Genomic DNA, 25,525 nt, shown 5'->3' with positions numbered 1-25,525 from the left:
AAAAGGGAAATACTTGATTCTTTTATTTTAATTTCTAAGGAAAAGTTGATTTTCTTAAGCAGCTACTTTCTTCCAGTCAAGAAAGTAGTTTTAGTTTTTAATGTCTAAAATTTTGATTAAAACCTGTTGACAATAAAGGCGGAAGAAGAGAATGTGAGAACAATATAGTTATAACAACTGTAATAACAGTAGAGGTAAGAAGTGTGAACTTAAAGTAGAAGAAGGAAACCTGTGAGTTCTAGGGCTTTATCTTAGACTCTCTTATTTGATTCTCATGACATCTTATGGAATTAGTGAGAAACATGATTTGGGAGAAATGATACTTGGAATAAGGCAAAGGGTAAAAAGCAGCATAGAGACTAGAGAGTTGGGAGATGTAAGGAAAAATAGGTATAATCACAGCTAAGTCATGACGAGGTAACTGGTGACTTTTTTGACATAGTAAGTACTTAGTATTTGATTGTTAAACAGAAAATGAGATATCTTAAAGTTTGTAGTAGTAGTCTTAGGTCTGTCTCTCTGTTTCTAACTCTTACTGTATTATGATACCCAAAACAGGGAACTATATCACATTTCTTTGATTTTAACATGCACAGTTTTTAAATTAATAGACTTTACTTTTAGAACAGTTTTAGATTTATAGAATAATTGAGCAGATACTACAGAGAATTTCCATATACCTCGTATACTACCCTCATTCCCCTAACTCATCCCCCCCATGGTGTTCTCTGATATTAACATGCATTAATGTGGTTTGTTACAATTAATGAACCAAAATTAATACATTGTTGTTAACTAATGTTCATAATATATTAAGGTTCACTATTTGTGTTGAACAATTGTGTGTATTTTGATAAATGTGTAATGTCATGTATCTACCATTACAGTGTCATATGGAATAGTTTCACTGACCTAAAAACCAGTGTGTGTCACCTGTTTATTCATACTCTTTCTCTAATCCTGAACCCCTGTCAGCCACTGATCTGATCTGTTTCCTGTCTCTGTAGTTTTTGCTTTTTCCAAAATGTCATATGTAGCCATGTGTTGCATAATGATGTTACACTCAGTGACGATTGCATATATGATGATGGTCCCAAAAGAGTATAATGGAGCTGAAATACTCCTATAGCTTAGGGATGTTATAGCTGTCATAACATCATAACATCTTAGTGCAATACATTATTCACGTGTTTGTAGTAATACCAGTATAAACTAACCTATTGTGCTACCAATTCTCTAAAAGTGTAGCACATATAATTGTGTACGGTACATATTTGATAATGATAATCAATTACTATGTTACTGTCTTATATATTAGAATATATGTTTTATTACTGTTTTAGAGTTTATTCCTTCCACTTATTTAAGAAAAACAGCCTCAGGCAGGTCCTTCAGGAAATATTCCAGAAGGCATTGTTATCATACTGCAGATCTTCCAGCGGGACAAGATCTAGAGGTGGAAGACAATGAGATTGATGATCCTGATCCTGTGTAGGCCTAGGCTAATGTGTGTGTTTGTGTCTTAGTTTTTTTTTTTTTTTTTAAAGTTTAAAAAGTAAAAGTAAAAAATTAAAAATATAAAAAAGCTTATGGAATAAAGAGATAAAGAAAAATATTTTTAATAGTTTTACAACGTGTAAGTGAAGGGTTATTATAAAAGAGTCAAAAAGTTAAAACATTTAAAATGTTTATGAAGTAAAAAGTTTACAGTAAGCTAAGGTTGATTTATTATTGAAGAAATAAATTTTTAAAAATAAATTTAGTCTGGACTAAGTGTCCAGTGTTTATAAAGTCTACACTAGGGTGCAGTAATGTCCTAGGCCTTCACAGTCACTTACCACTCACTGAACTCACCCAGAGCAACTTCCATTCCTGCAAGCTCCATTCATGATAACTGCCCTCTAGAGGTGTACTATTTTTTAATCTATTATACTACATTTTTACTGTACCTTTTTATGTTTAGATACACAGATACTTAACCTTTGTGTTACAGTTGGCTACAGCATTCAATATGTAGTACATAGTAACATGCTTTCCAGGTTTCTAGCTTAGGAGCAAGAGGCTGTACTATACAGCCTATCTAGGTTTGTGTAAGTACGCTCCATGATGTTCACACAATGTTGAATTCACCTGCTGATGGGTTTCTTAGAACATAGCCATCTGTACGTGACACATGACTGTAGTTGGAATCATACGTACAGCATGTAGCTTTTTTAGACTGTCTTCTTTCACTGAGCTATATGCATTTAATGTTACTGGTCTTGACTAGTCTTCTGGCTTGCTAAATCATTTCTTTTTATCAGTAAATCTCTTTTACAGATGTGACAGTTTGTATTTCCATTCACCGATTGAAGGATATCTTGGTTTTTGCTTTTGTTGGCCATTATGAATAAAGCTGTTATAAATATTCACATGCAGACTTTTTGTGGATGTACATTTTCAACACAATTGGATACCTGGGAGTGCTATAGCTGGATCATATGCTGGGCTATCTTTGGCTTTGTGAAAAACTGCCAAGCTGTCTTCCTTAATGGCTATACTATTTTGCATTCTCACTAGCATTGAGTAAGAGATCCTTTTGCTCCATATCCTTACTAACATTTAGTATTGCCAGTTTATGGTTGTTAGCCATTTTAATATGTGTGTAGTGTTACCTCATTGTTACTTCAATTTGCAGTTCCATAGTGACACATGATATGGGTTATCTTTTCATATTCTTCTTTGTTTCGTATGCTGCTTTGGTGAGTTGTCCAGATTTTTTGCCCATTTTTAAATTGGGCTGTTTGTTTCTTATTGATAAGTTTTAATAATTCTTCGTATGTTTTGGGTACCTTTATCAGATAGCTATTTTACAAATACTTTGTCCTAGTCTGTGACTTTTACTTTTATTCACTGCACAGTGTCTTTGTAGAGCAGATATTTCGTATTAAGTTTAGCGTATTAATTTTTCTTTCAGAGATTACACTTCGGTTGTTTGTATCTAAACATTCATCACCAAACTCAAGATCACTACCTAGATTTCCTCCTGTGTTATGTTGTAGAAGTTTTAGAGTTTTGCATTTTACATTTAGATCTACGATCCATGTTGATTTAAATTTTTTGAAATACGTAAGTTCTGGGTCTAGAATTTTTTTTTCTTTTTTTTTTTTCTTTTTGCGTATGATTGTCCAGTTCTTCCAGCACCATTTGTTGAAAAGATTATCTGTTTCCCATTGAATTGTGTTTGCTCCTTTTTCAGAGAGCAATTTACTGTATTTAAGTAGATCTATTTCTGGTTCTCTATTCTGTTTAAGATAGATCAGTTGATCTATTTGTCTGTTATTTTTCTAATACAATCAGCTTTTTGTATCTATGGGATCCACATCTGGATTCAACCATCAGCAGACTGAAAATATTTGGGGGAAAAATAAAAAGATAATACAAATAAAAATACAAGATAACAATGATTTACTTAGCATTTAAATTGTATTAAGTATTAGAAGTAATTAAGAGATTATTTAATGTGCATAGGCTATATGCAGATACGGTACAGTTTTATATAAGGGACTTGAGCATTATTGCATTTTGGTATCTGAGGGGGTTCTGTAACCAATCCCCCACAGATATGGAGGGATGACTGTATACATTGACTTGATTACTGTAGTTTTATAGCAAATCTTGAAGATGGGTAGTGTTAGCCCTCCGACTTTGGTCTTCTTCTTCAGTATTATGTTGGCTATTGTGGGTTTTATGCCTTTTCATATGAACTTTAAAAATCAGTTTGTCAATAGCCACACAGTAGCTTGCTGGGATTTTGATTTGGCTTTTTGAAAGAGGACTATTGACTTTAGCATTTACTTATTTGGTATTTTTAACGTTTTTACATCTCTGAAATTACAATGTTTTTGTTAATGAATGGTGTCTTATAATTAATCGAAAATGTTTTGTGAATTTTATTAATACTAAATGAAAATAATGGCATGCCCTAGAGTCAATAGCATATAGAATCAGTAAAATATAGTATTTGATGATTTTGAAATTACATGAAATGACAGTTTGTAATTAATTTGAAGCATTTGTAGTTGACTTTCTGATTATGAGTTTTATGACCTACCAGTGGTTTTCCTTCAACACTTTGAAGTTGTTATTCCACGATTTTCTGCCCTCCTTTTTGTTTTTATGAGAAATTAGTGGTTATTTGATGAGTCCTATTCTCTGGCTGCTTTCAAAATTATCACTTTATCTTTGGTTTTTAGCATTTTGACAATGATATGTGTAGCTATTATTTTCTTCATATTTATACTGCTTGAGGTTTGCTGAGCTGCTGCTTGCCTTTTTTTTTTTTTTTTTGAGAGAGGGAATCTTGGTCTGTTGGGAGTTCAGTGGCATGATCTTGGCTCACTGCAACCTCCACCTCCTGGGTTCAGGTGATTCTCCTGAGCCTCACAAGTAGCTGGGATTACAGGTGCCCGCCACCATGCCCGGCTAATTTTTGTTTGAATTGAAGGCGCTAGCTCCAAATACTGTCACAGTCTTGGGTACTGGGGGTTAGGACTTCACCATATAATTGAGGAGGGCAGCACACAATTCAGCTGTAAAAGAAAAGTAGGCTAAAACCAACTAGGATGCAAGATGTAATTTTTTTAAACCAGCAAACAAAAGAAAAAGTAAATATATTTTGAAAGTTGAGTAAAAACATACAATTTTAAATATCCTCCTTAATTAGCATGTAGCTTGTCATGCCAATTGCCAGGCTCAGCTCAGGGATTTGTCTGCTGTATAATTTTTATCACAGGGACTAATTTGCCGATAGTAGTGGCTATAGCATCTCAATCTTCTGTAGCCTGAAAGGAATTGGTAGCAGCAGTATGTCATAGTAGAATACTGGGGGTGTGGACTTTACTTACCCATCCTCTGTTACAGATTGAATTGTTTTCCCAAAAAAAGATAATTTTGAAGTCCTAACTCCTGGTACCTATGAATGTGACCTTAGTTAGAAATGGGGTCTTTGCAGATGTAGTCAAGTTAATATGAGATTATGAAGGTGAAGGTGAAGACTAATCTGGTGTCCACATAAGAAGAGGTGAAGAGACACAGACACAGAAACTCAGAGAATACCACGTGATGGAGGAGGTAGAAGCTGAGTGATGCAACTGTAAGCCAAGGAATGCAAAGGATAGCTGCCAATACCAGCAACTAGGGGAGAAGCATGTAACAGATTCTCCCCTAGAGCCCTCAGAGAGGGCAGCACCTTGCTGACACCTTGATCTCAGACTTCTTGCCTCCATAACTGTGAGATAATAAATTTCTGTTGTTTTAAGCCACCCATGCTGTGGTGATTTGTTTTGGCAGCTCTGGGAAACACATATCACCTTTGTTTCTTTTCCTTGATATTGGTGAGCCTCGTTAATATGTGCCATTGGGTTTATACATGTAGAAGAGGGGTTCTTTGCTCCCATAGAAACTGAGAATTTGATAAGTAAAACAGAATATGCTCCATTTAGCTTATATCTTGTTTTTTCCTTTAAAGAAGTTTAAATAGGAGCAAGTCTTGGGTTGATAAGCAGCTACAACTATCTTCTAGTCTTTTTTCATCACCATGAGTTAGTATGACCAGTATTCTCAACCATGTTAAGTTTTTGCATAAGTTTATAACTAACGATATGTGAAACATTTTAAGACTGAAAACTAAATTATATGTGGACTTTCCTATTTAGAACCTAGTATTATCGTCTAATATTTATACATCTTGATTTAATATAATGCTTTATTGTTTGTAAAACCTTTTCACATAAGTATTTATTCTCAGGGGTTAAGAAAATTTCCCTTAGTGAAATTTTATAGAATATTTTCCCCTGTAAGTATGTTAAACACCCGAAAAGCTGAATCTTAATATTAAAGTTAATGTATTTCTAAAGACATATGTTTTTTCTTTATTCTGATACTCTGATTTACAGTTTCTATATGACTTATTATTTGATGATGCATCATTGTTTAGAGAATAACGTAAGTAGGCTTTCATTCTAAAGTAATGAAAGGGAAGGAAAATTATCATATGAAATACATTAATAATCAAGATTTTATAACTTAAATATCAATGGAGAATTCATGTTCAAAGTCCTCTCATGGAAAAACACAACCGTATAACAAATGAAGTTAATCTGTTCAGATTCCAGCACAGCAAAAGGAGATTTTGTGCTTATAATGTACGGTAGCAATGAGTTGCCACCCTAGCATCAGATTTTCCCAGTATCATAAATAAATTTATATAGAAACAAAAACTCATTTATTACATTACACTCTTATTTCATTATTTTATTACAATACTGTGCTTTGCATATTTATAAAGCTTGTAATTTGCTCGGTATCCACATAAATAGGGTATAACCTTAGACAGTTGTAAAAGAGTGTTAGGCAGACTACCAGCTGCCAAAATATCTATACAGGTCTTAATACGATTTTGAATTAACTAATTGCACATGTTAAACAAGGAAAAAATTAATCACAATATTGAAACAAAGACCTAGAATTATAGTTTCTCTGGTAATCACATAATATTATCAAAATACTTTTCTTTGAAAGCAGCTTAATGAAAAGTGTACAGACATTAGATATGAGAGTGATTTGATAGGATGAAATTAAGGAGTAGAACGTAGGCATGAAATGGTGCCCAATCCTGTTGGGAAAATGTGGGATCTACTACTCTGGACATAATTCTGATCTACAAAGAGAATTGGTTGGTGATACGGAAATGAAGAGTCATCTTGGAAATTCTAGGTATAGAGTATCACGTATTCAAGCAAAATTTTAAAATAAAGAAAAATTCTCTTAATATTCAGAGGAAAGACAGTTACGATTTGATAACTTTGAAACTGTTAAAGGAAAGATGTTCAGGCAGTATTGGATCACTTCCTAGAATAAAATTATCCATAGTAAGGAGTCTCTTTGAATACCTCTACCCTTTTCCTTGTCAGAATTTCTTCTACAATTCTGCATCTTTTAATTTGTTTCAGTATTGTGATTAATTTTGTCCTCGTTTAACATGTGCAATTAGTTAATTTAAAATCTTCATTACACTTAGATAGATTTTTAGGGGGCTGGTACTCAGCAAAACACTCTTTTACAACTTCCTGACAAGGAATTTCTTCTGTCAAGGAAAAGGGGAGATATATTTAAAGAGACTGTTCTCTTTCCAAAAGGGCCTTACAAGGTACTTAAGGTGTAAAAAGATTATATAAAAAGACATTAAAAGATTATGTGGAAGGAGAAGGTTTATAACCAAAGGCAAATAAAAGAGTACTTAGCTCGGCTGGGTGTGGTGGCTCAAACCTATAATCCCAGCACTTTGGGAGGCCAAGTTGGGCAGATCACCTGAGGTCAGGAGTTCAAGACCAGCCTGGCCAACATGGCAAGACCCCGTCTCTACTAAATATACAAAAATTAGCCGGGCATGGTACTGGACACCTGTAATCCCAGCTACTTGGGAGGCTGAGGCAGAGAGAATTGCTTGAGCCCGGGAAGCGGAGGTTGCAGTGAGGTGAGATCATGCCACTGCACTCCAGCCTGGGCGACTAAGTGAGACTCCATCTCAAAAAAAAAAAAAAAAAAAAAAAAATTACTTAGCTCTGCCAGTGAACCAATGAACAGAATGAGCTATTTATTAATGCATGAATAGCTTACATTAGAGAGATGCAAATGTATATTACAATATGAGTGAATATCATTTTAGAGGTTTATATGAGAACATATGATGAAATAATTGAGTTTTTTTATTTAAAGAAGACAAAAGTCAGTCATCAGGAAAATGGAGACTAAAACGACAACTACTCATTAGAATGGCTAAAATGTTAGTTAGATTGTGATGCAACTGGAGCTTCTTATAACTTACTGATGTGAGTTTTAAGTATTGTAGTCATTTCAGAAGTTTCTTGGGCAGTATTCACATCCTTCATGACCCAACAATTTTACTCCTAAACATATGTCTGTTGTAGGCAGAATTATAAGATGGGCCCCAAGGTATCTACCCCTTGATGTACACATACCTACTGCTTGTTAATTAATCAAACACTTATCTCGGTGAAGACATTTTTCCAGATGTATTTCAGTTCCCAAATCAGTTGACCTTAAAATACAAAGTTGATTGTCCGTAGGCCTGACAAGCAGGTGAGCACTTAAGAGACTGGGTTTTTCCTGTCAAAAGGCTCAGAGTGTGAGAAGGATACAGTGGACAGGAATTCTTGCTTGCCAGCCTCAAAGATGGAGGGGGCCATGTAGGAATACCAGTGGCCTCTAGGAGCGTACCCGCTGACAGACAGCAGGGAGACAGGGATTTAGTCCCACATCCACAGATGCTGAATTCAGCTAGCAACCTGAATGAGCTTGGAAGCACATTCTTTCCCAACATTTCCAGAAAGGGATGCAGGAATGCAGCATGGCTGAAATGTGGATTTTAGCCTTGTAAGTCCTTGAGTAGAGAACCTATTAAGTGTCTGGACCTCTAATCTACAGAAATAATAAATGGGTATTCTTTTAAGCCATTACATTTGTGATACTTTGTTACAAATCGGTAAAAAACATTATACCTGGTATTAGTTTGGTACCTGGAAGTGGAATACTACTGTAACAAATATCTAAAAATGTGGAAGTCACTTTGGAACTTGGCAGTGAGTAGAAGCTAGAAGAATTTTGAAGAATAGAATAGAAAAGCATATATTGCCCAGAACAAGCTGTTTGTAGGACTCAGTACTTGATTCTCTTGCTAGGAAGAGGCTGGAGAAAGTGGTTCCTTGTTGTATAGTGGGAGAACAGAATTGTCCCCTATACAGTATGTAAATGATTAACTTGGATATTTAGCTGAAGAGATTTCTAAGGAAAGTGTTGAGGGTGCGAGCTGATTCTTTTTCTTTCTGCTTTATAGTAAAATGCAAGAGGAGAGAGAGAAATTGAGTGAAGAACTTTTAAGGGAACCAGGACTTGACAATTTGGGGAATTCCTACTGTGATGCAGCTGGCAAAAGAGAGATTGTTTCCGAAAGTGTGGCACAGAGAAAAATGTGAGAGTGTGACTGTATAATTTCTTACTAAAAACCCCTTAAAGATCAAAAGGTCAGAACGTTCAGTCACACAAAGGGCCCCTTTTAAGAGATTAATGGTGTACCCCACAGATCTTTTCAAGAAACCAGAGAATCTAGAAAGTTTAAAAGTACCATCCCACAGGCATTTCAGCAGGAGCCAAAATAGAGAAAAGGTTCTCTGAAAAAAGATTCGTGAGTGTGACTTTTGTCTAATGGAGTAAAACCCAATAAAATTTATTTAAGACCTGTAAGTTTCTTGAGAAAATTGCATCAGTAGACACATTGCCAGCTTGGACTGAAAGGGACAGAGAGAGCGCAAGATAAAAGGAAGCTGTAGCCAGAAGCAGGCTGATAAAAGAACTCAGCTGCAAGTAAGTGGTAACTTACATGGAAAAGGAACAATGATTAAGAGAGTAGAGCTTAGACCCACAGAGAATTACTCCCTGGCCTTGAATCCTAACTAAGAAAAATCCACCATTTGCCAAAACTAATTTCTGTTATGGACTAATAAACTCTTTTTTACCTTCCACTTTCTCTCAGTTCCAATGAGAATTTCTATACAGTTAGCCTTTCGTATCTGTAGGTTGTATATCCCTGGACTCAACCGACTATGGCTTGAAAATATTTGGGGAAAATACAAATTAAAAAACATAGTATATTTGCATTGCACTTACATCGTATTGGCATTATAAGTAATCTGGAGATGATTTAAATATATGGGAAGATTTGTGTAGATTATATGAGGGACTGAATATCTTTGGATTTTGGTATTCAAGGGGCTCCTGGAACCAATTCCCCATGGATGCCAAGGAAGAACTGTAACCAGTAACCTATATCCATCCCACCTCTGAATGCTGGGTGTGTTTGGGGGCAGATAATTTGTTTCTTTGGTTACTCTAGGACAGAGAAATTCAAAGAAAAATTATATCCCATTGTTGGATGTATCATGATAGTTCTACTGTTTAATTGATATGTAACTTATTAATATCAATTTTTATATCTATTCTCCCTACTTTATTTTTAACTTCTTGAGTTTAAAATCAAAATTCATTTATTTGCTTAAGAATAAATGCTTTAGGAGAATCGCTTGAACCTGGGAGTCAGAGGTTGCAGCGAGCCAAGATTGCGCCATTACACACTAACCTCGGCAACAAGAGGGAAATCTTGTCTTTAAAAAAAAAAAAAAAAAAAAAAGAAGACTGAATAGGAACAGCTCCAATCTGCAGCTCCCAGTGAGATCGACACAGAAGGGAGGTGATTTCTGCATTTCCAACAGAGGTACCCAGCTCATCTCATTGGGACTGGTTAGGCAGTGGGTGAAGCCCACAGAGAGCAAGCCAGAGCAGTGTGGGGCGTTGCCGCACCCAGAAAGCAGAAGGGGTTGGGAAACTCCCTGCCATAGCCAGGGGAAGCCATGAGGAATGGTGCATTTCGGTCCAGATACTATGTTTTTCCCAAAGTCTTCACAACCCACAGACCAGGAGATTCCCTCAGGTGCCTACACCACCAGGGCGTTGGGTTTCCAGCACAAAACTGGCCAGCCATTTGGGCAGATACTGAGCTAGCTGTAGGAGTTTTTTTTTTTTTTTTATACCCCAGTGGTGCCTGGAATGCCAGCAAGACAGAATTGTTCACTCCACAGGGGGCTGAAGCCAGGGAGCCAGGTGGTCTGTCTCAGCAGATCCCACCCCCGTGGAGCCTAGCCAGACTGCCTCTCTAGATTTCTCTTCTCTGGGCAGGGCATCTCTGAAAGAAAGGCCGCAGCCCCAGTCAGGGTCTTATAGATAAAACTCCCATCTCCCTGTGACAGAACACCTGGGGAAAGGGGCAGCTGTGGGCACAGCTTCAGCAGACTTAAGCCTGCCGGCTCTGAAGAGAGCATCAGATCTCCCAGCACAGCACTCAAGTTCTGCTAAGGGACAGACTGTCTCCTCAAATGGATCCCTGACCCCCATGTAACCTGACTGGGAGACACCTCATACAGGAGAGTTTCAGCTGGCATCTGGCGGGTACCCCTTCTGGGACGAAGCATCCAGAGGAAGGAACAGGCAGTGATCTTTGCTGTTCTACAGCCTCTGTTGGTGATACCCAGTCAAACAGGTCTCCAGCAAACTCCAGCAGACCTGCAGCCTGACTGTTAGAAGGAAAACTAACAAACAGAAAGGAATAGCATCAACATCAAGAAAAAGGGCATCCACACAGAAACCTCACCTTAAGGTTACCAACATCAAAGACCAAAGATAGATAAATCAACAAAGATGAGGAAACTCCAGCGTAAAAAGGCTGAAAATTCCAAAAACCAAAATGTCTCTTCTCCAAAGGATCACAACTCCTCGCCAGCAAGGGAACAAAACTGGATGGAGAATGAGTTTGAGGAATTGACAGAAGTAGGGTTCAGAAGGTGGATAATAACAAACTCCTCCAAGCTAAAGGAACATGTTCTAACCCAACGCAGGGAAGCTAAGAACCTTGAAAAAAGGTTAGAGGAATTGCTCACTAGAATAACCAGTTTAGAGAAGAACATAAATGACCTGATGAAGCTGAAAAACATAGCATGAAGACTTCATGAAGCATACACAAGTATCAATAGCCAAATTGATCAAGCAGAAGAAAGGATATCAGGGATTGAAGATCAACTTTAAGAAATAAAGTATGACGACAAGATTAGAAAAAAAGAATGAAAAGGAATGCACAAAGCCTCTAAGAAATGTGGAACTGTGTGAAAAGACCAAACCTGTGTTGGGTCGGTGTACCTGAAAGTGATGGGGAGAGTGGAACCACGTGGAAAAACACTGTTCAGGATATTATCCAGAAGAACTTCCCCAACTTAGCAAGACAGGCCAACATTCAAATTCAGGAAATTCAAAGAACACCACAAAGATACTCCTCGAGAAGAGCAACCCCAAGACACATAATCATCAGATTCACCAAGGTTGAAATGAAGAAAAAATGTTAAGGGCAACCAGAGAGAAAGATGGGGTTACCCACAAAGGGAAGCCCAAAATACTAACAGTGGATCTCTCTGCAGAAACCCTACCAACCAGATGACAGTGGCGGCCAATATTCAACATTCTTAAAAGAATTTTCAACCCACAATTTCATATCCAGCCAAACTAAGATTCATAAGTGAAAGAGAAATAAAATCCTTTACAGACAAGCAAATGCTGAAAGATTTCGTTACCACCAGGCCTGCCTTACAAGAGCTCCTGAAGGAAGCACTAAATATGGAAAGGAAAAACCAGTACCAGGCACTGCAAAAACATAATAAATATTAAAAGACCATCAACACTATGAAGAAACTGCATTAACTAATAGGCAAAATAACCAGCTGGCATCATAATGACAGGATCAAATTCACAAATAACAATACTAACCGTAAATATAAATGGGCTAAATGCCCCAATTAAAAGACACAGACTAGAAAATTGGATAAAGAGTCAAGACCCAACAGGAGACCCATTTCACGTGCAAAGATACACATAGGCTCAAAATAAAGGGATGGAGGAATATTTGTCAAGCAAATGGAAAGTAAAAGAATAAAAATAAAAAAAGCAGGGATTGCAGTCCTGGTCTCTTATAAAACAGACTTTAAGCCAAAAACTATCAGAAAGTGTAAAGAAGAGCATTACATACGTAATGGTAAAGGGATCAACGCAAATATCTAACTATCCTAAATATATATGCACCCAATACAGAAGCACCCAGATTCATAAAGCAAGTTCTTAGAGACCTGCAAAGAGACTTAGACTCCCACACAATAACAGTGGGAGACTTTAACACCCCGATGTCAATATTAGACAGAAAATTAACAAGGATATTCAGGACTTGAACTCAGCTCTGGATCAAGCAGATGTAATAGACATCTACAGAACTCTCCACTCCATATCAACAGAATGTGCATTCCTCTCAGCACCACGTCTCACTTATTGTAAAATTGACCACATAATTGGAAGTAAAACACTCATCAGCAAATGCAAAAAATGGAAATCACAACAGTCTCTCAGACCAAGACCACAGTGCAATCAAAGTAGAACTCAGGATTAAGAAACTCACTCAAAACTTCAAAACTACATGGAAACTGAACAACCTGCTCCTGAATGACTACTGAGTAAATAACGAAATTAAAGCAGAAATAAGTTATTTGAAGCCAATGAGAACAAAGACACAACATACCAGAATCTCTAGGACACAGCTAAATCAGTGTTTAGAGGGAAATTTGTAGCACTAAATGCCCAAAGGAGAAAGCAGGAAAGGTCTAAAATTGACACCCTGACATCACACTTTTAAAAACTAGAAAAGCGAGAGCAAATAAATTCAAAAGCTAGCAGAAGACAAGAAATAACTGAGATCAGAGTAGAACTGAAGGAGATAGAGACATGAAAAAGCCTTCAAAAAATCAATGAATCCAGGAGCTGGTTTTTTGAAAAGATTAACAAAATATACCACTAGCCAGACTAATAAAGAAGAAAAGGGAGAAGAATCAAATGGACACAATAAAAAATGGTAAAGGGGATATCATCCCTGATCCCACAGAAATATAAACTACTATCAGAGAATACTATAAACACCTCTATGGAAATAAAGTAGAAAATCTAGAAGAAATGGATAAATTCCTGGACACATATACTGTCCGAAGACTAAACCAGGAAGCAGTCGAATCCCCGAGTAGACCAATAACAAGTTCTGAAATTGAGGCAGTAATTAATAGCCTACCAACCAAAGAAAAGCTCAGGACCAGACAGATTCACAGCCGAATCCTACCAGAGGTACAAAGAGGAGCTGGTACCTTTCCTTCTGAAACTATTCCAAAAACTATTTTTTCTATTGCTTTTTCCAAGCAATAGAAAAAGAGGGACTCCTTCCTAACTTATTTCATGAGGCCAGCCATCACCCTCATACCAAAACCTTGCAGAGACACAACAAAAAAAGAAAGTTTCAGTACAGTATCCCTGATGAACATTGATGTGAAAATCCTCAATAAAATACTGGCAAACCGAATCCAGCAGCACATCAAAAAGCATATCCACCACGATCAAATTGGCTTCATCCCTGGGATGCAAGGCTGGTTCAACATACACAAATCATTAAAAGTAATCCATCACATAAACAGAACCTATGACAAAAAACACATGAATATCTCAATAGATGCAGAGAAGGCCCTTTATAAAATTCACCACCCTTCATGCTAAAAACTCTCAATATACTAGGTATTGATGGAATGCATCTCAAAATAGTGGCTATTTATGACAAACCTACAGCCAATATCATACTGAATGGGCAAAAGCTGAAAGCATTCCCTTTGAAAACCGGCACAAGACAAGGATGCCCTCTCTCCCGACTCCTGTTCAACATAGTGTTAGAAGTTCTGGCCAGGGCAATCAGGCAAGAGAAAGAAATAAAGGGTATTCAAATAGAAAGAGAAGAAGTCAAATTGTCTCTGCAGATAACATGATTGTATATTTGGAAAACCCCATCATCTCAGCCCAAAATCTCCTTAAGCTGATAAGCAACTTCAGCAAAGTCTCAGGATACAAAATCATTGTGCAACAATCACAAGCATTCCTACACAAATAGAGACAAACAGAGAGCCAAATCATGAGTGAACTCCCATTCACAGTAGCTACAAAGAGAATGAAATACCTAGGAATACAGCTTACAAGAGATGTGAAGGACCTCTTCAAGGAGAACTACAAACCACTGCTCAAGGAAATAAGAGAGGACACAAACAAATGTAAAACATTCCATCCTTGTGGATAGGAAGAATCAACATCGTGAAAATGGCCATACTACCCAAAGTAATTTATAGATTCAGGGCTATCCCCATCAAGCTACCACTGATTTTCTTCACAGAATTAGAAAATACTTTACATTTTATATGGAACCAACAAGCCTGTATAGCCAAGACAATCCTAAGCAAAAATAACAAAGTTGGAGGTATCACGCCACCTGACTTCAAACTATTCTACAAGGCTACAGTAACCAAAATATCATGGTACCAGTACCAAAACAGATATATAGACCAATGGAACAGAACAGAAGCCTCAGAAGCAACCCCACACATCTACAACCATCTAATCTTTGACAAACCTGACAAAAACAAGCAATGGGGAAAGGATTCGCTATTTAATAAATGGTGTTGAGAAAACTGGATAGCCATATGCAGAAAACTGAAACTGGACCCCTTCCTTACCTTATGCAAAAATTAAGTAAAGATGGATTAAAGACTTTAATGTAAGACCTAAAACCATAAAAACCCTAGAAGAAAACCTATTCAGAACCATTCAGGACATAGGCATGGGCAAAGACTTCATGCCTAAAACACCAAAAGCAATGGCAACAAAAGCTAAAATTGACAAATGGGATCTAATTACACTAAAGAGCTTCTGCAGAGCAAAGGAAGCTAGCATCAGAGTGAACAGGCAACCTACAGAATGGGAGAAAACTTTTGCAATCTACCTATCTGACAAAGGGCTAATATCCGGAATCTACAAAGAACTTAAACAAATTTACAAGAAAAAAGCAAACAACCCCATCAAAAAGTGGGCGAAGGATATGAATTGAGACTTCTCAAAAGAAGACATTTATGTGGCCAACAAACATATGAAAAAAAGCTCATCATCACTGGTCATTAGAGAAATACAAATCAAAACCACAATGAGATATTATCTCATGCCAGTTAGAATGGCGACCATTAAAAAGTCAGGAAAGAACAGATGCTGGTGAGACTGTGGAGAAATAGGAATGCTTTTACGCTGTTGTTGGGAGTGTAAATTAGTTCAACCATTGTGGAAGACGGTGTGGGGATTCCTCAAGGATCTAGAACTAGAAATACCATTTGACCCAGCAATGCTATTACTGGGTATATTCCCAAAGGATTATAAATCATTCTACTATAAAGACACATGCACACGTATGTTCATTGCAGCACTATTCACAATATAAAGACTTGGAACCAACCCAAATGTCCATCAGTGATAGACTGGATAAAGAAAATGTGGCACATATACACCATAGAATACGATGCAGCCATAAAAAAGGATGAGTTTATGTCCTTTGCAGGGACATGGATGAAGCTGGAAGCCATCATTCTCAGCAAACTAACACAGGAACAGAAAACCAAACACTGCATGTTCTCACTCATAAGTGGGAGTTAAACAATGAGAACACATGGGCACAGGGAAGGGAACATCACACACTGAGGCCTGTCGGTGGGTGGGAGGCTAGGGGAAGGATAGCATTAAGAAAAATACCTAATGTAGATAATGGTTTGATGGGTGCAGCAAACCACCGTGGCGTGTGTATACCTATGTAACAAACCTGCACATTTTGCACATGTGTCCCAGAACTTAAAGTATAATAAAAAATAAAAGAATAAACGCTTTACAGTGATATAATAAACATAATGAGAGAGACAGTGATAGACACAAAGGACAAAGGATAGAGATTTCAACCTCAGAATTACAGGGTTTTTGGGGGATTTTTTTGGGGAGAAGGCAAGAGAAAACCTAACAGTGGAAGGAGAAGTAATGATCAAAGGCATAACTGAAGAAAATTTCGTGAAACTAAAATATCCTTACATTGAAAGGGGTAACTCCTGGGATAATTGTTAGGTTTAAAAACACATTTGTAAATTATATTCTGATGACATTATCATCTCTGATAGAACTAAAAAAATAACGCACTTACCTGACACTCCCTTTCCTCCTCATCCTTTTAGACATTATTGGCTATAAAGTTAAACGTGTCTTAAAAGTGTAAGGGTAACCATTAAGAAGATTGAAAATATTAGGAGCATTAGAGGACGAAAAAAAAAAAAGAAAATAAATCAGCAATGGTCAGAAAAAGACATAAAATGACAGAAATAAAGAGGACAGTTAAACAAGATGAAAGAAAGGTTAACTTAATAATCAAAATCATTGCAAATGTATGAAATTTGTTTAAAATTTTGAGATTTGCAGATTGGACTTAAAAGATACTCCACAAAATATAGCTGTTAAACTGCTTATAATAGATATACTTAAAGCATAATTATACAAAGCCTGAAAGTAAATGGAAGGAAATAGAAAAAAATGTACAGACTATACAAAAAATGTATAATGTCTATATGGTGAAAATATTAAAATTATTTTGAAAAATAAAATCAAATGGCATTAGGAAAAATACCTAATATAGATGAATGACTTCATAGGAAGGAATAATCAAATTTTAAATGATCACTTCTGTCCAAATTATACATTTATCATTTTTAGTATTTAGTAGTGTTCCAATCAAAATTTTTAAATTGTTGATGGGATTTAATAAACTGATTTTAAAATTCATATGGAAAAAAAAAAAGACCCAGAATAGTCAAGACAATTTTGAAAAAGAAGGGATGGTGGGACTTACTTTATTTGATATCGCAAATTTTTATAGAGCTCTAGAAATTAAAATAATTTACTAATTACAAGTGGAAGGCAAATAGGCCAAAACACGGTATACATTGTTCAGGAACATGTATATCAAGAGAGGACACATTTAATATATGATAGAAGTGGATTGCAGACAAGGAAAGGATGCAGTAAATAAAAGACACTGTGACAATTCTTAGCTAAATGGGGAAAAGTGTCCTCCACCTCATAATTAAAATAAATTCCAGGCCAGTTAAAGACTTAACTGAATCATCTACAGAAAAGCTGAAATTAAAACATAGAAGAAAATGATGTAAGGAGTATGTGTAAGACCTTGGCAAGGAGTGCTTAGCAGTATATGCAAAGCATGAGCTATGTAATGAGGGAGATGTAATTTTTGTATTAAAATATGAAACTTCTGTGCAGTATGCTTACAACAGTTAGAAGATGAACCTCACCTACCAGGTACGGATGGATAAGAACAAGAACAAGATAAAACATAACAGTGGCTCACACCTGCAATCCCAGCACTGTGGGAGGCCAACGCTGGAGGATCACAAGATTCAGAAAAATTTATGCATCTTCCTTTATAAAAATGGCTTTCTTCCCACTCAAAATTTCTCATCATGTTTGTGTTTTTTATGAAAATGAAAATGTGGAAATGTATGTCCAGGTTGTTAATAAAACTTATGGAGAGAGTAAATTTTGGGGGAGGGAGAGGCAAACAATAAAATAAGACAAAAATTATTTAAGATACTAAGTTTACGTATATGTACAAACAGGGTAATGTGTGTATATATGTATGTGTGTGGAGAGAGAAACTTTAAATAATAAAACATAAGCCATAGATTGCAAGACATTTTGAGTACTCCTATCCAGTAAAGTACAATCGAGGGATAATTTCATATGAAAGTGAAAAAAGAAAGATAATGCGATTTTTTTTCATTGAAAAGAGCAGTTTAACAGTGCACTGATGAATACCAGTTTACTTCAGTTTTTCCTAGCATTTGTTATATAAAAATGCCCTGGCATCTTACATTCCCCAAGATAATTACAAACAGATCTTTAAGAAATCGGTTATACAGCAGGGAACAGTTATTTCATTTGTTATTATTTCTTTAGTTGATACATATGATTTTCCTGTTTGATATTCACTGTTTCACTTCATATTAAGTTGATAGTTATTTTGATAGTTATTAATATTGTTATGCTAAGGCCTCATTTCACAAGAAATGTTAATATTGTGATTTATTTGGATATATTTCTAGAAGTTTTAAATTATTTTATAAAAATTAAGATATAACTGATAAGGAATATAGTAAATCAGTACAAATGTAAAACAACATTCAAAGATCTCTAAAGCTTATATTGTGAAACATTAATATTATACTTCTGGGTAACATAGATATCAGTATTTTTATAAAGTAGCTATGACAATGTCTCAGAAAAGATATATGGGACTACAGATAAATCCTAGGAAGAGATTTATAAATTGCTTTCTCTTGACTGCTGTTTTTAAAAATATATTTGAAAAAACATTTTAATAAACTTTTAAAAATGTTTTTTAAAAATACACGTTTATTAATGCATATTTAAATTTTTATTTCATAGCAGGAGAGTATAAGGTACAATTCAGAAAATTACCAGGCTGGGTGCAGTACCTTACGCCTATAATCCCAGCGCTCTGGGAGGCCAAGGCGGGCGGATCACGAGGTCAGGAGATCAAGACCATCCTGGCTAACACAGTGAAACACTGTCTCTACTAAAAAATACAAAAAATTAGCTGGGTGTAGTGGTGGGCACTTGTAGTCCCAGTTACTCGGGAGGCTGAGGCAGGAGAATGGTGTGAACTGGGAGGCAGAGCTTGCAGTGAGTCGAAATCGCGCCACTGCACTCCACCCTGGGCAACAGAGTGAGACTCCATCTCAAAAAGAAAAAAAGAAAAAATTACCAAATAATATCTGCTTCTTTCCTATTTCCTGTTTAAGTTTCTGGCCATTGCAAATACTGTGATAAATTGTGGAGAGACATGGAAGTTGTTATTAACTAAGGGAGATGAAATGGAAGATTCCAATGCAGTGGTGAGCATAATATGAATGTAATGAAATTTTCTATGTGAAATATTAAAGGGTAACTGGAAGAAAGATGCATCATCCTGTTTTGTGAATTTTAGGTAAAAGGTTACAAAAGAGCCAATATGAACAGGTTTTCAGGATTACTAGGAAATTCCCAGGTGACAAAGAGCAAAGGAACTTAACCTTATGTTCAAAGTCACAAAGTTATGAAGCAATCTCCCATATTTAAGGAACTGTAGTTAGACATTGCTAGGTGGGTAGTCAAGAGCAGAAAGGCAAGAAAGGTCTACTTCATGAAAGGGTTTTTTTTTTTTGTTTTTTTTGTTTTTTTAAAGGACGGAGAGGTGGTGCAGTCATGCTGACTTGCATGTTGAAGTCACTACAGCTTCAATTTCCCAGGCTCAAGCAATCCTCCTGCCTCAGCCACCTGAGTAGCTGGGACTACAGGCGCAAATCTCCAAATCAGGCTATACATTTCTTGTAGAGACAAGTTCTCACTGTATTGCCCGGGCTCATCTTGAACTCCTAAGCTCAAATGATCTTCCAGCCTTGGCCTCCTACAGTGCTGGAATTGCAGGTGTGAGCCACTGTGCCCACTTATAATTCTGTACAATTATAAGAAAGATTCTCAACCTTTTTCAACTTTAAATAATCGAATAACATCGTCTTAAGATACATTATGAGCAGGTATTTTTTGGACTATAGACTGTCATATAAATTGCAGATTATTTCATTGCTGTGTTTCAATGCAGGAACAGAAACCACTGCAGATACTTTACACATAAGAGGATTTAACACAACAACCTAGCTGTTTAAAATAAAATTTACAAGGGTGCAGACTTATTGAATTTTAGAATGTATTGCCATAGCTGCAATGCGGGGAATAGGAAACAGGGCTGCTTTTATGATTACCACCTCTCACCACATGAAGCTCATGAGCAGACGTGAAACACTGTGTTTGGTCCCCACTGCTGCTGCTCCTTAAGTGTCTTCTACCATTCAGATCTCCATAAACATCCTTGTCAGCAGAGATAGCAACAGAAAGACGGTCTCTGCCTCACTTCTGCCTACAAATTTCAAGCACATCCAATTAGTAGAAATGTAGTATCATCTAGAACCTTAGCTGTAAGGTGAAGTATGTTTAGTTTTCCAGCATCTGCGGTACAAAAGGGCATATGGGAGGAAGTGCCCATGGATGCTGAGTACCGGGTGACCAAATCCTGCACACTGTATATCTCTACTCTTTTTTCCCAGATGTAGGTACCACAAAATGTCACTAAATATGGTTTCACAAAATATGGTTTAAGAAGCATTATGGTAGAAGGGAGGAAGCTATTAGAGTCTTTCAAGTAGATAATGTGAACTTTCTTTGCTTCAAAAAGATAACTCTTGTGGCAGCTTAGAATGGATTTGATGATCAATGATAATGGTTTAAATTAGGCTGAGGCCATGAGGATGGAGAGGGAGTACACTGGGAATATCTAGTTGTTTTATTAATATAGGTTCCCATATTTTTATAGTTCACTTGCTCATTTAATAAAGACTTACTGAATACTTATTAGGGTATTTTGAGTATTCAGCAAGATATTGTGATATTTGATGAGAATATAAATGTGATGCCATTTTCTATTATGTTGGGTTAATCTAATGGTTAATTTCGGCATTACTTACGAAGCTGTACATATTCTTCTGTCAAAATTGGTAATAATAAAATCTTCCAATGGTGCTTGGCTACATAATATTTGACAGGCACCTGCCATGGCTAAATATTATAGCAAATAGGATGTATGTGTTACTCCCTAGTACTTAACATTTATACATACTTTAAATTCTTTAAGCAAATACAGAACTGTCATGTTCCCAGTAACACTATGTGTAAGATATAGTTAAGTCAGGTGCAGTATAGGGATTTAGACTACAAGTTGTATTTAGTGGCATACTGAGGGAATTCAACTTCATTATCGGTATGTTTCTGTTACATTGTTTCAATCATTTTCTTTTCTCTTGGTTCAGCTTACCCATTTTAAGGTAACTTTTCAGTCTCAATTTAATATGCTGTTTCTTTTAATATTAAAATAAATAACCTAATTGGTGTTTCCTCAGTTTTAATGATTTTCATGTGGATTTCTACTGTATATATTGTTAAATGTTACTATTTTCAGTATAACTTTATGTTTTACTAATAGACACCAGCACTAAAAACCTTAACTTGGTCTCCTGATATTAGTAAAAGATACAAGTAAAAATATGAGTCATTGTTATTTGTTTATTATCATTAATGATCTATATCACCATAAAAATTAATCTTTGAGAAAAGTGAAGAGTTGATTTTGATCCAAGGCAGTATTTCAGCTTCATAAAACGTACACTGTTTGCATTCCTGAAAAGTTTTGCTGGGGTCCTCTTAACTCTAGAACTATAAGAATTTGTTTTCCTGTATGTTTTTATAGCTTTTCTTTACTTTAGTTGAGTTTATTTTGTTAGTAATAGGCCAATTTTCTATTTCTGCATAAGAGAACATCCCCAAACTTAGAGGCTAAAATAACAGCCACTTTGTTTGCTCATAGTTCTGTGGGTCAGCAACCAGGGTCTGGCTCAGCAGGAGTGGTCTTCGCCTGGAGTCACTTACGCAGCTGGAGTCATCCAGCTGCACGACTAGGTCGGATGATCTAGCTTGCCTTACTTGTATGTCTGGTGGTTGGTTCTGGCTGTGGGCCAGGCCAAGGTCTCCAACAGGCTAGTCTGGGCTTTATCACATGGCACTTGGGTTCTGAAAGCATTAAAAAAGAGACCAAGCCCCTCTTCCTTGCAAGTACTTTTCAAACTGTGCCTGTGGCACAACTGCTAATAATTCATTGGCCAATGCAAGCCACACGATCAATCCTAGAGTCAGTGTGGGAGGGGGATGTAATCTGAAATCTTCTACATTTGAAATCTGTTTGTCCCAAAGCTCTTCAATGGCATTTGTTTCATTGTTTACTTTTACTAAAAAATGTTAGATTTCTATTGCATGTGACTCACACGTTTCCTTAAAAAAAAAACTTCTATGTGGATAACGTTCTTAAAACTATTAAATAACAATAGCTGTCTGTCTGTCTCTGTGTACAAACATGCACACACATAACACATAGTTTTAAGTGCTCTAACACATTGCTCCTTTTAAGTAATCAATATAATTTATAATTATATAAAATCTTTCATACTCTTTAATTTGTCATTTAAACCCTCCATAAGGTAAAGATTCTAATATCACTGGCATGGTATTATATTGTTTGGTTGCAACTGGAAGTTTAGTTTTTTCACTCTTCCTGTTCCTACATGTTCAGAGCCATGACAGTTTGCCAGTTAAGAATTTCTTGAGTTCATTGTGATTTAAAAAACATTAAATTTTTCTTCTTATTTTACTTAAATGATGATGGTAGTTATAGAGCAGAGTAATTTTTAAGTTTGGTGGTGCTTTGTACAAAAATACTCCCATGATTTATATTTTTTTTTTAAATGAGTCATTCTAGAGATCTTATTAAAGTATTGGTGCCAAACTAGTTAAGTGAATGTTTAAGTTTCTTGTTAACATATTAAATACTAAATATTTTGTTCTTCTTAGTTCTGGAAAACATAATGATGCTTAAAATATCTCAGTAATGTAAGTTAGTTTTATAGTTGACTGAGAAAAAAAGTCTTAGGACGGTAGTTAATATTGAGAAAGTGAGCCCTGTGAAGTAACAAAGTACTATCAAATGATTTTGTTTATTCACTAGACATGTCTATACTTGGTTGAATTTACATGAATTCTTTAGAAAGAGAACGTTATAAAACACTCAACAGAAATTACAAGTAGATGAAGCTTAAGTAATTATCTAACTGAACGTTACCTCTAAGAAAGAATGAGAATGAGTTGCGTGTATATTTACTTGATAAGTGTTATTGTCTTCAAAATTCTCTGTAATAAAATTGTGTGTTAATGGAAATAGAAAATAGTCTGTATGCTTTGCCGAGTGCCTAGTGTTAGTATTGGCAATCTGGCAGTCATTATTATCATTTGTGTTGTTTTAAGTGCTATTCCTTTAAACTGTAAAGTCTATTCTAAGATTCGAAATGGGGGGATCTGCAGTTGTCAGAATGATAAAGTTTAGCAAATGCATGCAAATTATTGTAATTTGTTAATGAAGGCCTGCCATATCATCAGAACATAGGAAGAAATAGCTCAAATATATTTCAGAAACATTGTCTAAGGCTGAGTACAGGGGATCTCTGTCCTTCAAGAGGCCCACAAATTAATGAGAAAGATGGACCTTGACAATCATATAAGGCAAGCCAGATAGAGATATAAAAGTATTTCATCAGTTTAAATGCAAGTGGTATTTGAATTGAATCTTTGAAGAGAAGGAAAGAATCAGGGAGGTGCATCTTGCCTGGAAGGAGTAGTAAGCACAGGTACTGAGATGGATGAGTGTGCTTAGTAACGCCTGAGAAACACAGTAGTACTCAAGGGTGATGTGGATGTTGAAATCATAGCTTATGGTCTAAAGGTTAAATTTGTGGTATGCTCAGGGTTACACAGTTAGTGGAGGACAGCCAGCTTTGAAATACATTCTAACTTCAAAACTCACCTTCTATCATGCCATGCTGTTTATTTACTGTGGGGCCTTATGTTTGATGTATAAGCTGAATTAGCGTAATTAAATATTAGTCACAATGAATAGATACATCTGATGGTTATATACCAGTTTTGCTCTTCCTGAATTATATATCATAATCAACACTCTAATGCAATCAGTAAAATTTACCATTTTTGAAATTTCTTTTTTGAATATGTTTTTCTCTTGCAGGGTTACATTTTGCCATCTGCCTTTCCAGAGTAAGTGGCTCTATGTGGGCACTGAACGAGGTAATATACATATTGTCAATGTGGAGTCCTTCACACTCTCAGGCTACGTCATTATGTGGAATAAAGCCATTGAACTGTGAGTTTGAGCGAATATTTTGTATCCGAAAGCATCAGTTCTATGTATGACAATAGCATTGTATCATAGCCAATCAGTAAATCTGTATGGAATTAAATATGTGACAAATGTTCTTAATATTAAGTACAGATTTATTAGTTTTTTGTGGGTATTCTTTTGATGTGGCAATTTGTAAATTTAAATTATGCATATGTATATAGAGATATATGCACATTACATATGCATATATTTACATTTGTGTACACTGTAACACTAAATATAAACAGTCATTCCTACTAATGAAAATCACTCTAATTTTTTCTGTTCTTTTGTCTTCTAATGATTTTTCTTTCAAATGATGGTCATGACCCACAAATGAGTTGCCACCAATGTTTGGAAAACACCGGTTTAAACTACTGCTTGATACGTTTTAAAATCATCAAATGTTTGCTAAAGTTAATATAGTAGAAATTAATTTTGTTTGATTTTACTTAATTTTGTTAAATTTTTACTTAATTTTTGATAAATTTGATGAATGATACTTGTTTCCATTTACTAATATTGGTAACAAAAACTAGGTTAAACTATAGGACCCTAAGGATCTTTAGTGCTAACCCTTCAGTCTTGAATTTTTTGTATCTTGTGTCTTTCTACAAGTTTTTTTCTTATATTTCTGGGATATCAACATCAAAGTTTAAGGATATTGGCAAGACCCTTTTCAATGTTTCTTTTTGTTTTTAAGCAAATAGTCTTGTATTGTTGCATTCCACAGTATTTACATCTTTTTGAGATAAGAATAATTCTATGACATAGCTCATAAGTCATGTGTTAGCATAGCTGTAATAGTGTATTAATCCTGATTTTTCTTCCTGTAGCAAGAATGTTATTTTCACGTATCAGTCCTTTGGTAGTGTGGGTTTTCATGGTCTGTTCTTTGAATTGATGATGCCATCTAGTGGATAGGCCTAGTGCAGGTATCTGTATAGTTTGACAGATGGCTCATATGAAATGGAGTGATCTGTCAAACTAGGGAGTTTCTGAATTAGAGGTATGCTTATTTTTACTCTA

The 25,525-nt window shown here is 35.8% G+C and overlaps 1 protein-coding gene across 3 annotated transcripts in view; it reads left to right on the top strand.

Moving 5' to 3' along the window:
- Positions 1–25,525, top strand: part of STXBP5 (syntaxin binding protein 5 (tomosyn)) — a 189,958-nt gene that overhangs the window by 36,888 nt on the left and 127,545 nt on the right. For all 3 annotated transcript variants that reach the window (XM_011964818.1, XM_011964817.1, XM_011964819.1), the window contains exon 5: positions 24,344–24,478. In XM_011964818.1, the coding sequence (XP_011820208.1) occupies positions 24,344–24,478 (135 nt within the window). The remainder of the gene's footprint in view (positions 1–24,343; positions 24,479–25,525) is intronic.

Source organism: Mandrillus leucophaeus, unplaced genomic scaffold (genome assembly GCF_000951045.1).
Source record: "Mandrillus leucophaeus isolate KB7577 unplaced genomic scaffold, Mleu.le_1.0 Scaffold708, whole genome shotgun sequence".
Classification (NCBI taxonomy): Eukaryota; Metazoa; Chordata; class Mammalia; order Primates; family Cercopithecidae; genus Mandrillus; species Mandrillus leucophaeus.
Note: the sequence above shows the minus strand (reverse complement) of the source record. Positions and strands in the feature narration are given on the sequence as shown.